The sequence below is a fragment of the Dysidea avara genome, chromosome 15 (assembly GCF_963678975.1).
Source record: "Dysidea avara chromosome 15, odDysAvar1.4, whole genome shotgun sequence".
Lineage (NCBI taxonomy): Eukaryota > Metazoa > Porifera > Demospongiae > Dictyoceratida > Dysideidae > Dysidea > Dysidea avara.
Window position 1 is genome coordinate 3,912,414 of NC_089286.1, and position 13,429 is coordinate 3,925,842.

The 13,429-nt window shown below is 38.7% G+C and overlaps 1 protein-coding gene across 1 annotated transcript in view; it reads right to left on the bottom strand.

Annotated features, from left to right (window-relative positions):
- LOC136245217 (extracellular matrix organizing protein FRAS1-like) overlaps positions 1–13,429 on the bottom strand; it is a 66,896-nt gene that overhangs the window by 12,097 nt on the left and 41,370 nt on the right. The window contains exons 22-23 of the mRNA XM_066036713.1: positions 12,142–12,279; positions 11,883–12,089 (exon numbers count right to left, since the gene is read on the bottom strand). Coding sequence (XP_065892785.1) covers positions 11,883–12,089; positions 12,142–12,279 — 345 coding nt within the window. The remainder of the gene's footprint in view (positions 1–11,882; positions 12,090–12,141; positions 12,280–13,429) is intronic.

The following is a 13,429-nucleotide window of genomic DNA, read 5'->3' on the forward strand; positions in this document are numbered from 1 at the left end:
ATACATCTTCTAGTTTCCAGTCACTCGAGAAAGCCTTATTGACAAAGTTTATTCCAGCCTTGACTGCCCTTGACCCTCCTGGTGCTCTTCAACGTTCACTCTTTGCCCTTCCAACTAGATTTGGTGGTCTAGGCATTGTTGCACCTGATTCTTTATCATCTATTGAGTTTTCTGCTTCAATGTATGTCACAGCACCCTTACGATCACTCATTTTATCACAGAATTTTGGCTATACTGCCGATACTCGTTGTAGTCTGTACTCCCGTAAGCTTGAAATTAAACAATCCAAGACTATCAATTTGTCCACTCTTTCTAAGGAACTGTTCTCTAAGCTTACTCCCACTCTTCAGAGGGCTGTTACTTTAGCACAGGAAAAGGGTGCTTCTAGCTGGCTTACTGCCCTACCTGTGCAGGAACATGGTTTCTCCCTACACAAGACTGCCTTTCAAGATGCCCTTGCTTTGAGGTATGGCTGGATGCCCTCTCGTACACCTTCCCACTGTGCGTGTGGTACCAACTTTTCTGTTGATTATGCCCTATCTTGTCCAAAGGGTGGATTCCCTTCAATATGCCACAACGAAGTGAGGGATATCACAGCTGAATTGTTATCTGAAGTGTGCCATGATGTGGAGGTTGAGCCTCATCTGCAGCCTCTAAGTGATGAAAGATTTCAACAGAAGACAGCCAACACTCAGGATGGCGCACGCTTGGACATTGCCATGAATGGATTTTGGGGTGGTCGTTATGAAAAATGTTATACAGACGTCAGAGTTTTTAACCCACTTGCACCATCCAACAGTGGAACCACCCTTCAGTCATGTTACAGGAAACACGAAATGACAAAGAAGAGAGCTTATGAGTTGCGAATCCGTGAAGTGGAACACAGTTCTTTTACCCCTCTAGTGTTCTCTGCTTCCGGGGGAATGGGCCATGAAGCCAGTGTTTCTTACAAGCGATTGGCGAGTTTATTGTCTGACAAATGGAATGACCCTTATGCCACAGTACTAGGATGGATTAGATGTAGATTGTCATTTTGTTTACTGCGTTCAGCAATCCAATGCATTAGAGGAGCACGATCTTCACAAGGTCGTTACATCAAAAGTGCTCCTGTAGCCTTGGTGCAATCAGAGACTCAGTTTTTGATTTAATTGTTTAACTGTTATTTGTATGTTCTAATCCGGTGAACGACTACCGTGAAAAAAAAAAAAAAAAATTCTTAGAGAGCAAATGACGTGGGGGCGACTAAATTAATATTTCAAACTAGCCATTCTTGAAAACAAATGTTTCAATCTGAACGAACTTTCAGAACAGTTTAAAGACACATTGCCCTACATGCCAAGCGAGTATTGCGGAAAACAACAATCTGGGATTTGTATTTGGCCTCTAGGTCGACTGAGGACGACTGAAACTTCGTTTGGTGCTGAAATCACGACTGTAGGGTAATCATGTATGGTGAAATCGATGATGTGAATCTTGAGGTAATTGAGTGAATACTGAAGCGATAACAGGGCGATCAATGTTCGGAATGCACAAAGGAACGCAAGGCATGCACCTGCGGTTGCGTCTAACCGCATGCGATAAAAAAATAATAATAAAAATGAAACTTCCCCTTTGATGTCGGCAACCTCGATCACGAAACAATCGGCATGGATTTGCTTCACTGCTTGTGTGGTAGTTACTAGTGACACGATGAGTTCAACTCCAGAGTTTCAGAGGGATAGCGTAAGTGACGGGTGGATTACAGGAAGGCCGAATTTGACAATGTTCGTTCTTGTAAAATCCTCACGTAGTGGTCGCGTCATTTATTGTCTGCGGCGCGCGTTTCTGCTTTACTGGCCACGCGACTCACTACCGTGAGTCTTGATTATGACCTCTGGTACTATGTACAGTGGATATGGATGTCAGAAACGGATTTACTGGGATGTCAACAAGGTGGTTAATTATTTTAAACATCATTATGGCTTTCAGTTCATCTCTGCATCGTGCAAGTGTAGGCCAATTAAGGTCTGTAAGCATTTGCGTGACACTAGCGTAACGGGAGTAGTTGCTGGTCACAAATCTAGCTGCTTGTCGTTGTGTTCTCTCAATCATATCAATATCCCTCTTAGTATGAGGTACCCAGACAACAGCTGCATACTCTATAATTGGCTTAACCATTGCTTTGTACAACCTGTCCTTAATTGTTGGTGTACAATTGTGGAGGTTACGCTGAAGAAAACCTTTAGTCCTGTTAGCCTTGGAAGTTATTTGTTTTATGTGTTCTGACCAGGATAGATTTTGGCTTATTGTTACACCCAAGTATTTGGCATGGTTGACTTCCTTGATTGGTTTATTTTGAACATTATACTGAGCTAGTATTGTGTGTTTCTTGTTAGCTATCCTAAGAAATTCGCATTTTTGTGGGTTAAACACCATTTTCCAATTGTCTGCCCATTTTCCCAGTACATCTAAATCCTTCTGCAACTGATTGCAGTCCTGTTCTGTGCGAATGGTGGCATAAAGTAATACATCGTCAGCGTATAACTTGATTTTAGATGATATGTTATTTGGTAAATCATTTATGAAACAGAGAAACAAAAGTGGAGCAAGGACAGTACCTTGAGGAACACCAGAGGTAACTGCTGTTAAGTGGCTCTGTTGACCTTCAACCACCACACACTGAGATCTCTGCAGTACAAAGTCTTTAATCCAGTCAAGCAAATTACCTCGGATACCGTAATGGTGGAGTTTATGGAACAGATATTGATGGGACACTTTGTCGCATGCCTTTGAAAAATCTAGTAGTACGACATCGGTTTGATCATTGTTATTTAAACTTTCGGCAAAGTCATTGATTGTCAATAGTAGCTGAGTTTCACATGAGCGACCTTGTCTAAACCCATGTTGTTGATCACACAGAAGATTATATTTAGCAAAATGGGAGTAAATATGTGAATAAACGATGTGCTCTAACAGTTTTGAACAGATACATGTTAATGAAACAGGCCTATAATTGCTAGGAAGAGAACGATCACCCTTTTTAAAGAGTGGTACAATATTTGCCCTTTTCAAATCTAAAGGTAGTGAACATTGTTGTAATGAGGCTTGAAAAATGAAGGCTAAGGAGGGAGAAATAATTTCTCTAGTTTCTTTCAGTAGACGGGCTGGTATTCCATCAGGTCCACAAGCTTTATGGATATCCAAAGATTGCAGCAGCTCAGAAACACCATTAGTGTCAACTATGATAGGGTTTATGTCCGGTGCAGATTGGACATGTAACTCTGGAGGAGTCTCTGTTGTAATTGGAGTAAATACTGATGTAAAGTACTCATTGAGTGTTTGTGCTTTAACTAAGCTATCATTGATTACAACATCATTAACCTTTAATGGTGCCACACCACAGTGGTCTTTCTTTTGACTCTTGATGTAAGTCCAAAGCTTTTTTGACACAGAACCATTTGCCCTTCAATATAATCATTGTAAGCTTTACGGCATTCCTGTTGAACTTTGTGTTTAAAACTATGATAAGTATCCCAGTGATGATTACAATTTGAGCGCCTGGCTAAGTTGTAAAGTCGTTGTTTTTTACGAGATAAGCGCTTAATGTGAGAGGTCACCCATGGTTGCTTTGTATTAGTGGAAGAAAACTTAGATGGTACTTGAGCTAAGCACTTGAAGCACATTTGTTTGAATTCATTCCATAACACTTCCACTGGTGTGGACAAAGAGTATTTACTTAAAAAATCATTACTAAATTGACTTATGATTTCTTTTATAACTACCATATCTGCTCTATGCCAAAGAAATTACTTCCTTTTGGTGGGCTGCTGGTGAGTGATTGTAACAGAAGATTCAGTTAAAATAGCCTCATGGTCACTAATGCCAGCAACAGGATTGCAACTGTGTATAAGGGATGGTCTGTTGGTAATGAATACATCTAGAGTATTGTGTCTTCTGGTAGGGAAATCGACTACTTGCAAGAAGCCATATTCCTGCACAAAATTAATCATAGTGTCACATACAGCAAGGGGGTATGCAGCACCATCTGTACAACTATTAACCCAATTAATGTTTGGTAAATTGAGATCCCCAACCAGCCAGATAGGAGAGTTGGAATAAGTTGTTGTTAGGTTTGAAAAAAGGTCACATAAACTTTCAACACTACAAATATCTTTATTAGGAGGTCTGTAGAAAGAGCAGATAATTAAGTTTTGGCTGTTTAACGTAATCTCACAAATTACTGCTTCAGTGTCATGGTCTAGCTGAGATGCACAGAGTTGCAAACAGTAGAGATTTCAATGCAGTACTTGATGGTGCTGTTGATGGGGCTAGAAAAGAAATCAAAACGGCACGAGAAATGGCAACCTGGCAGCAGCGAGCTTGAGCAGTAATACCTCCCGGCGAATACAGCACAAATCCGGTGAAACTAGAGCTATCAGTTTAATAGCAAAGCAGCTCATCACGGAGTTAACTTGATTTGAAAAACCCTCAACTCTAGCCTCAAGTAGACGCGTTTATCTTCGTACCGCGTGGTCACACCTCGGCTTGCACCTGCAGTACCACGTGAAAACATATTGCTATATTGCGTTTAGTATTCGGAAATATCCAAAAATACCCAGCATTTTTACTTGGCGAGATTTCAGATTTCAAGATTTCACCAAAGCATAAGGAAGATTTCAGAGATGGCCGACAAGATTTCAAGCTTGTTGCAGACCCCTCGACTTATCCTCACCTCAAAACTGCAACAGCGCATCATTGCGCTAAGGTAGGGTCCGCAACACGAAAAATCGATATCCTCCAATCAACTATCTAACTATTGTCATGTGTTAGGCTAAGTGTAACTTGAATAACACCAGCGTGGCAGCCAAGTTTGTCACTTTCTTCTGGTAGAAAACGATACAAGTGTCTTAAAATCACATGATTTTTCTTTACAGCAGTTCATAGGGTTCTTCATATGCCACGATATTCACTCTCAACATTGTTGAAGTAGTCTGCCATCAACTCAAAGTATTGGTGGTTTGATTTTATTGGTCAGTTTCCGGTGGCAGCACGATATGTGCAGCTTTTTGGCGACAGACAAAATATTTCTTGCTCTGGAGCACAGGACAAGCAGAGCAGCAACTGCGCCGTGGGTCAGCAATGACCAGTACTAGGTAAAGTACCTGCATGCAGAGTATGGTTATGATTGAAGCTTGTTAGCCATCTGGCTGAGCCGTCTATATGCTGAAATTCGGCCAAAACGATGCGACTTTTGCAAAAAAAATACCAGAATGGTTGATACATCAGTGAGACAGTCTCCAACAGCAAGGATGTGAAGCTTATAAACACTTAACAATATGGCTATCTCGTCCAGTAAACGCATAGAGCAATCCAATGCATGAAATAAGTGTGTCTCCTCTAAGTGATATGGCACTGTGTATCTATATCCTCTAATCGAATCCTTGATCTAAAAACCTGTATTGGTTGTTAGTGTTGAATGTGTGTCTCCTCTAAGTGTAAGTGATGTGGTACTTTGTGTATCTGTATCCTGTAATCCAATTCTTTATCAAAAATCTGTAATAACACATACCCATGTCATACATGTAATAACACATACCCATGGCTCAAGTGTATTATCAACTTTACTGGTTAAACACTGGGGGGTGAAAACAGAAGATAGAGCTTGTATGAGGTGCTTACCATCAACCAGAGTGTTTTTATAGAAATATAGTGAATTTAGTTTGCTTGACATTGGCATTATTAGAAGTTTAGGACAGTATAATTGTTTGACATTTCTAGTTTTGCATAGTATTCACTATGCTGTGACATTCGGCTTGATTGCTTTTGGGTATAACGACGTGAAAATAGCAGCTATCTATATTATAATCCAACAAAAAAATTGCAAGATGGCTTCAAAATCTGAGCTTTTGCATACACATCATTGTTTACTACACATCAGATAAATGTATCCCTATTGCCATTAGCCTACGCAAAAATGTAGACAACATACTATCAAAATACAAGGAGGATTCCTAATTCATCACTTTGTACAGCTGTAAAATATTTTGTACTGGTATTGTGTCTTTTCTATTACCAGCAGTAGTACACATGTGTATCTTCTTTTCAATAGCATTCTCTGCATCGGACCATTCAGCATGTAATAGAATTATTGTTCAGGTATTGATCGCTGCCCAGGACAAGCTGTTTTGGCATCTAGATCAATTGTTTCCTGGTGAGTTTCTTGAAGGATAATTCTATAATATGGTAATATATTTTTTATTAGATATGACTATTAGAAGGATACGACTTTAAGAGGTGGAACGTTGTTTGGAAGAGATACAATACTAACAGGTATTTAATCATACTGTACAATGTTTTGACATTACATCTATTTTTCCGTCCACAGTACACAGAAAACGTTTGGGCAAGGAGTCTACCATTGACAAAGTTTGTCAAGATCAAGTCTATGAATGTATTGATGAACACCCAAGACAGACAATTTTTGTACTTTGACTATGGTGTATTTTGTGTATGGATGGATGACCTTTTGTTGATTTAAATTTGAAGTATTTAAACCAATTAATACAGAATATAAGGGTAGGACGAGGGTAAAAAAAGTGATATTTCCTTACATTTACTGTTGGGAAAACGACCTTTCCTAGCCTTTAAGTCATAAGGAAAGATAAAAAAGTCGTACATATCAGGCCATGCACCTGAGTATACTTCTTAATTCAATTAAGCTTTTGTTAAAATTACTTTGGACTTACAAGCCTATGCACTGGTTATGTGAATCCTGCCATGTTTACCTTTTCATTGCTCTCATCATAATTTTGATTGCTATTCTTATCTACATGCTATTAGTGGATAACCACTTCAAATAATTATTGCCTTAATAATATTATTGATCACAGTTTCTTTATTTGAGGACTGGCCATCCTTTACAGCAAAGAAAACTTTCTGCCTGCTCAGAGAAAGGAGGTAAAGTGTCAAGTATATGCTCTTTGTAATGGTAGATAGCCTGATCCTGTTTTGTGTATTCGTTTATTTGTTTGCCTCTCTTCACCTACGTAAGCAAAACCTTTAATCCTAAAAGTAGTCTGTATTAGAGAAAGATGGGCTGTATAGAACTTGTATAAACTTCCAGGCATGCATCCTTTTACGAAAACAACTTCAGGAAACCAGGCATACACTCACAGCTGACCGCAGAGCACACATCTGGAGGAATTTTATAGTACATCCAATATTGTTGTATTGCCCTGGGACTTGGTTTCCATGGTAACAAGTAAACATATAGGTTTTATAGTAAGTAGTATAAGCGCTACCTCAGCATACCAGATCTAAACAGTAGCAGTAAAGTGTTGAAACTACCTTTATTTCATATTTCAAATTAAGTGCATGACTGGTGGCAATGATACTAGTAGTAATGCTGACACACCAGCAACTCAGAAGCATGTTAATGTACTAGATGGGCAACCCAATCTCATGGAGATGCTAGTGAAACTTGCTGAGAAACTGGAATGCTTAGAGCAGAAGAGTAGTGCTTAGAGCAGAAGAGTAGTGAAAGGCAACAAGGGCAGCAACACCATTCAAAACAGAGAAGGAAAAGAAGGCACCAGCGAATCATTTGTCATGTTTGCAAGCAACTAGGACATTATGCCCATGGGTGTGCTCTCCAATCTTAGCCCTCTTGCAAGATAAACACATTGCTGGATTGTTGGTAATAATGTACTGTGCAATTTGTAAAATTGTATAAGGGAAGTGATGTGGATTGTGTTGAGCAAAATTCAGCATCAGAATGTATTTGATTGCTAAGCTTCTGAAAGTCACTCCTTGTGCTGTAGCTCAAAGTATGACTAATCTGTTGATGATCCTCCATGTCAATGTCAGAGTAATCTCTCAATGACTGCTCACTTTTGTGACCACTGATTGAAGCAATTTTATCATTGCTGAAACCTACCTTTTGTAATTTGTGAACCATTGTTTTCCTTACACTATGATTGGTGTAGTGTTTGTTACTGTTTGAAAGTCCACTCTGTTTAGACATGTCCTTCATAAAGCTATAATTTTATTTATTCCCGTTCTCTGCTGTGAATACCAGACATCTTGTCCTTGAAAATCTTGTAATGGTGTAAGATACAAAGGGCCAGATGACTTAAGTGGTTCCGGCCGCTTATTCAGTAGCTTTTAAAATATTTCAACTGGACACCTATCTCCTCCAATAGCAAACATACGCTGAGGTGCACATCTTTCCTGTTTTACTGACCCTCCTTGTCTTGTTTTTGTGGGGCCTTCCACCCACCCATTCAACATACAGAGCTTCTCCATTATATATTAATTTTAGGACTTTGATTTTTATTTGGTGATGCTCTTGACAGCCTCGTGTTCCAAAATTTTGGCTCAATAAAAAGAACATAGTATAAATTAAGCTTTGAGGTGTACTGTTTCCAAGAACACGATTATTCCATATGGTTTGTTCATCTTCAGTAGTCACATAATCAGCCTTCCTTTTTCACTTTCCTTTCCCACTTTCACGTAATGCAATAGCTTTTCCATTGAGTACCTCCCTGGCACTAGCAAATTCTGGTGCTGTAAGAATGTTGTAACTGTATCCGGTACCTTTATATATCTGTGCATTGCTGAAAGCATTGTTCTTAAGCAGTCAGGCTCATATTCTTCTCCCTTTTCATGCAAATTTCAGCAAAATACTGCTGTAAAACAGCATTAAAATTCAGTGCAGAAATGTTTGGCAAATCTACAGATATACACTTTTCCTTCTTAAACTTTTCAAACCTCTTTACCCACGTGGCTGTTGACTTAATGGTGTTTCTATTCTTGTTTTTCTCGAGTAGACTTTGTATCTGTTGTTAAAGCAAACACACTAGAGCTTGTGTCAAGTTCAGGTGCCATGTTTAGAAGTTCTTCTGAGAACGTATCAGTACCAAATAAGTCACCGTCATTAAAAAACTGCAATATTTTGTCAGAAAAGAAATCTTCTGGAATATTAAAAGCCATTGAACTAGCATTGCTAACGCACAGATTGTACTAAACACTAATTATTATGTAATACAGTTACATAAATTTTAACCAATGAAATCGCAATTACAACTTTTCACTGCTGCCAGTGAAATATGGGATAAATTTCACTGCTGTTATTAGGAGTTTTGTATGGGCAGTGAAACAGGTATGGTATTATAATTGATATAGCTATAGGCTGCTTATGCTTGTTGCTGGCATAGTATCAGGAGCATGCCATAGAGTTAAGAGGTGGATGTGCAGTTTGAAACATACAACAGACATGGATGTCATTCTGGGGGTTTGGGGAATATCATGTCTTAGACACTGAGATGATTTTAGACTATTTTTACTGTGTTGATTTTAAATTTAAAGAATACAAATTAATGTGATTGTTCTATTGGGGTAGTTGACTGCTCTACAAGAGTATTTTGATCTGAACCTTTGCAAAGTCAGTTTCTGTAAACTTCAGAAACCCCCTACATCCACTTGGTACCTTATTTAATAAGTCATTAATATGTGCAACTGGGAGCTTTTAATTTCCCTGCTGCCATATATAGTACAGCAGGTTTATGGCAAATAGTGCCTTTTATGATAAAAGCATGAAATTTGGCATAGTATTAGGACAGGTCCTTAGGAAGACTTTCAGATATAGGGCCATCCCAGACTTGACCTCTGGTGACTTTTATGACCATTTTTATGCTGAAAATCAATACCTTTTGTCTTTAACTTAGACGTTAATTAAATTAGTCAAAACTGCTATAGAATTCAAGATTTTACTTTAAAAAACAACTAGGTTTTTATTTGAAGACAATAGCATGCTATTAGTGGATAGTTAGTTACAACCATATTTGTAAATCATAAAGTACTTATAAGCCTTCCGCCACTGCATGATGTTTGGAATAGTCAGCAAATACGTCTCAAGTTTGATAGTGGCTGTAACAGCTTCCGTTGTGTTCTTAGGATGACGCTGCTTCTCACCAAAAGCAATTTGACAATCATCTAGTCAGCTTACATAGTGATTCAGGGCAATGTACTCTTTGGATAAGCTTTATCTACCAATATACTGACTATTCGTCAGCAATGTCTCCCCATCTTTCACTCACTCGCTTATTTTGATACTGTAGTTCTGCCTTATACAGATCAATCCTGACTGATGGCTCAAATCTTTCGCGAAGCAATTCTTTGACTTGCGGGTATGATTTGCTCTTTATTTACATGAGTGCCACATGAACTTGCCAGTTAAACGCACGTGTAGCCACTTCAACTTAGTTTGATCATCCCACATGTTAATGGCAGTGACCCTCTTGAAGTGCTGAATCCACTGACTGAAACTGCTCTCACCAGAGAACATGTCTGGGTAAATTAATTGCCTCTTTGCAAGTTGATCTTCGTGGAATTCCATCCACTCCAGACTCATTGTAGTTGTGGGAGCCCTGGAAGTGAACAACCGACACAGCAGCACTAAAATACGAAAGAATCGACCTTCTTTGGTGCCGTTCATGCCACAGTGTGTTCGCATTGGGTTAAGTTTAACCGGCTGCCAGTCCACGGCCACTCTTAGAACGCCAATCTTAACAACTACTACAGCAATTTCTCTTTTACAAAAACTAACTACACATGCCATACACAATTAACACATAAGGTAATTATAGGTCACTTTAATAAGGTATTCATATACAAAAATATATAACTTAACTACATGTCTGTATTACAGTTTCTGTACCTCAAAGCAAACATGAGTTGTGTGTCTGCTTACGTTTCAGTAAAATGTGACTTTATCATTGCCATTTCTCAACTTGAACAGCCTTCGTGCTTAATGGTATGGGTGCATTTAGGCCAAAAACTATACCTTGATGAATGTCCCAGTTCATGGTGAATGGAATGACACAAGTACCAACTCTGTAGCCCATTGCAGTCGAGCGCCTGTAGTTTCTTCCCCGTATATAGGCATAACAGACATGCTACATGAATTAACACTTTCATACCACAAGGAAAAAGAAATGGGTCACAAAAGAGAACAAAGTAAGTTTATGATGTGTGTATTCATGTACTGTGGCATACCAAAAGGAATCTGTAGGGCTGAAGTGACATTGTGTTTGTCCAAAGGCATCAGTTAATTATATGTAGAAATCACTATTTTAATTCATAGCAACATATTGAACACATTTCAATTTGCACTGAAGGCACTTTTGGACTTTATACCTAAGCAATACTGCAAAGGTGCCATGAAGGTATTGTAAGGCTGGTTTCTGGTCAGTGAGAAAGTGTAAACCTTCATGATCGCTACTAGACAGTACTACCATACTGTATGACACAGTACTACCATACCCTATGACATAGTACTGCCGCACTACCGCACTGTATGACACAGTACTACACAGTGCTACCATACTGTATGACATGTACTGTATGACACAGTGCTACCGTACTGTATGACACAGTACTACCATACTGTATGACATGTACTACCACGCTGTATGACACAGTACTACACAGTGCTACCACACTGTATGACACAGTACTACACAGTGCTACCATACTGTATGACACAGTACTACACAGTGCTACCATACTGTATGACACAGTACTACCACACTGTATGACACAGTACTACACAGTGCTACCATACTGTATGACACAGTACTACCGTACTGTATGACATAGTACTACACAGTGCTACCACACTGTATGACACAGTACTACACAGTGCTACCATACTGTATGACACAGTACTACCATACTCTATGACACAGTACTGCCGCACTACCATACTGTATGACACAGTATAATGGTATAAACATATTGCACATGCATAGCTGCATGCAGTAGCTAAGTTGCTAATAGAAATTTTATTTCTTTGTTTACAATACACAATACAGTTGCAATGATGAAACAACAACAAAACTTACAATCATCATTCTCTATGGTAACTGAACTACTACCAATAGCACCAATAGTAACACCAGTAGGTAATGTGGATGAGTCAACATTAAGATTAAACATCTCATCATCTTCCAAGATGTTATCATCATTTATTGGGATATTAAATGTAACACGGATCACTCCAGCAGTGAATCTGACAGTGTGTGGTCCAGAATCATAATCAACACCTCCTCCTGTAACATTATTTCTACTATTAACATTTAGTGATGATGTTACTTCACTCACCAGTGGCAGTATTCTGAGTATCTCTGACTTGTACAGTAATATCAGTTGATGATGGGTTACTGAGAACTAGTTCAAATTGCACTGGTCCAGCATCTTCATTAACACTGTATGTTGACTGACTGAATGATACAGTTGTAGCTACATATATGAACATACAGACAATAACAATGTGTACTTAAACTAACAAAATTGTGTGGTATGGATCAAATGCATTATATTAATTTTATGGCTAAAAAGTATTTATCACACAGTACAAAAGTACTGTATATTAGGGATCATGAAGGTTGAGCTTTTCTGGAAAAAATCCTACCAGCCTTACAACACCATCATGGCACCTTGGCAGTATTGGCTAGGTATAACCAAGTCCAAAGGTGCCTTCAGTATGACTGAAATGCTTCTAATAGGTTGCTACAATTTTCTTCAATGGAATTATCTACTGACCCATTGCCTTTCTGGATGACTTATACCTTGAGACACAAATGTATCTTGATAACAGCTAAGGCTACGAGCTTAATATTTTCACTGTTTAATGTCACTTCAGCCCAACAGGTGCTTTTTTGGCAGTGTATCACAGAGTGTACGATGCATGCTTCATGGACTTACCTGTGTCCTCCTTTGTGTCCCATTTATCTTTGCAAAATATCAATTATCAATTTGCGGTAGTGCTGTGTGATGGCTTCCCTATGTTTATAACAGGAGTTTCCAGTGTGGCTGGGTTAATACCAGAGGCAGTTCTCACGGTGTTCTTAGTTTGTAATACAGTGTAATGAGCTGAGCATGAAGTGTATTGGCCACTTCGCTATTTCAGTACTTGACAGTGGGGCAAGTTCAGACAAAAACAAAAGTTGTGGTACCATTTTTTTCTAATCTGTTATTCGTGGGTTCACCAGTCATAGTAATATTACACAAAAAATAAACAAACAGAGAAATTAGGAATTTTAAGCTCAATCACTTGGTTACATTGGGAATTAACTGTCTACTAGTATTTGTAGGCAACTTCCCTTGCTTGACTACCTTTTATTTCTTTGACCTCTAAAATTCCTACATTTTCCTTGTGCTCACTAAAGCTCTACTATGACAAACTATGGCAAATTATGCATGAGTTCATTTGTTAAGTTAGTTTGTGTGTGTATGGTGGTTAGTGTTTCATGTAGTGCATGTTAATTTGAGGCAAGCTATATGAACCATGGCTACTCTAGTGTATTGAACTTATACACAACCCAATTCTGAATTCAGAGGAAATTTGCTGTTTCTAATTTATGATGTTACTAGTCCCAGACTGCTACTA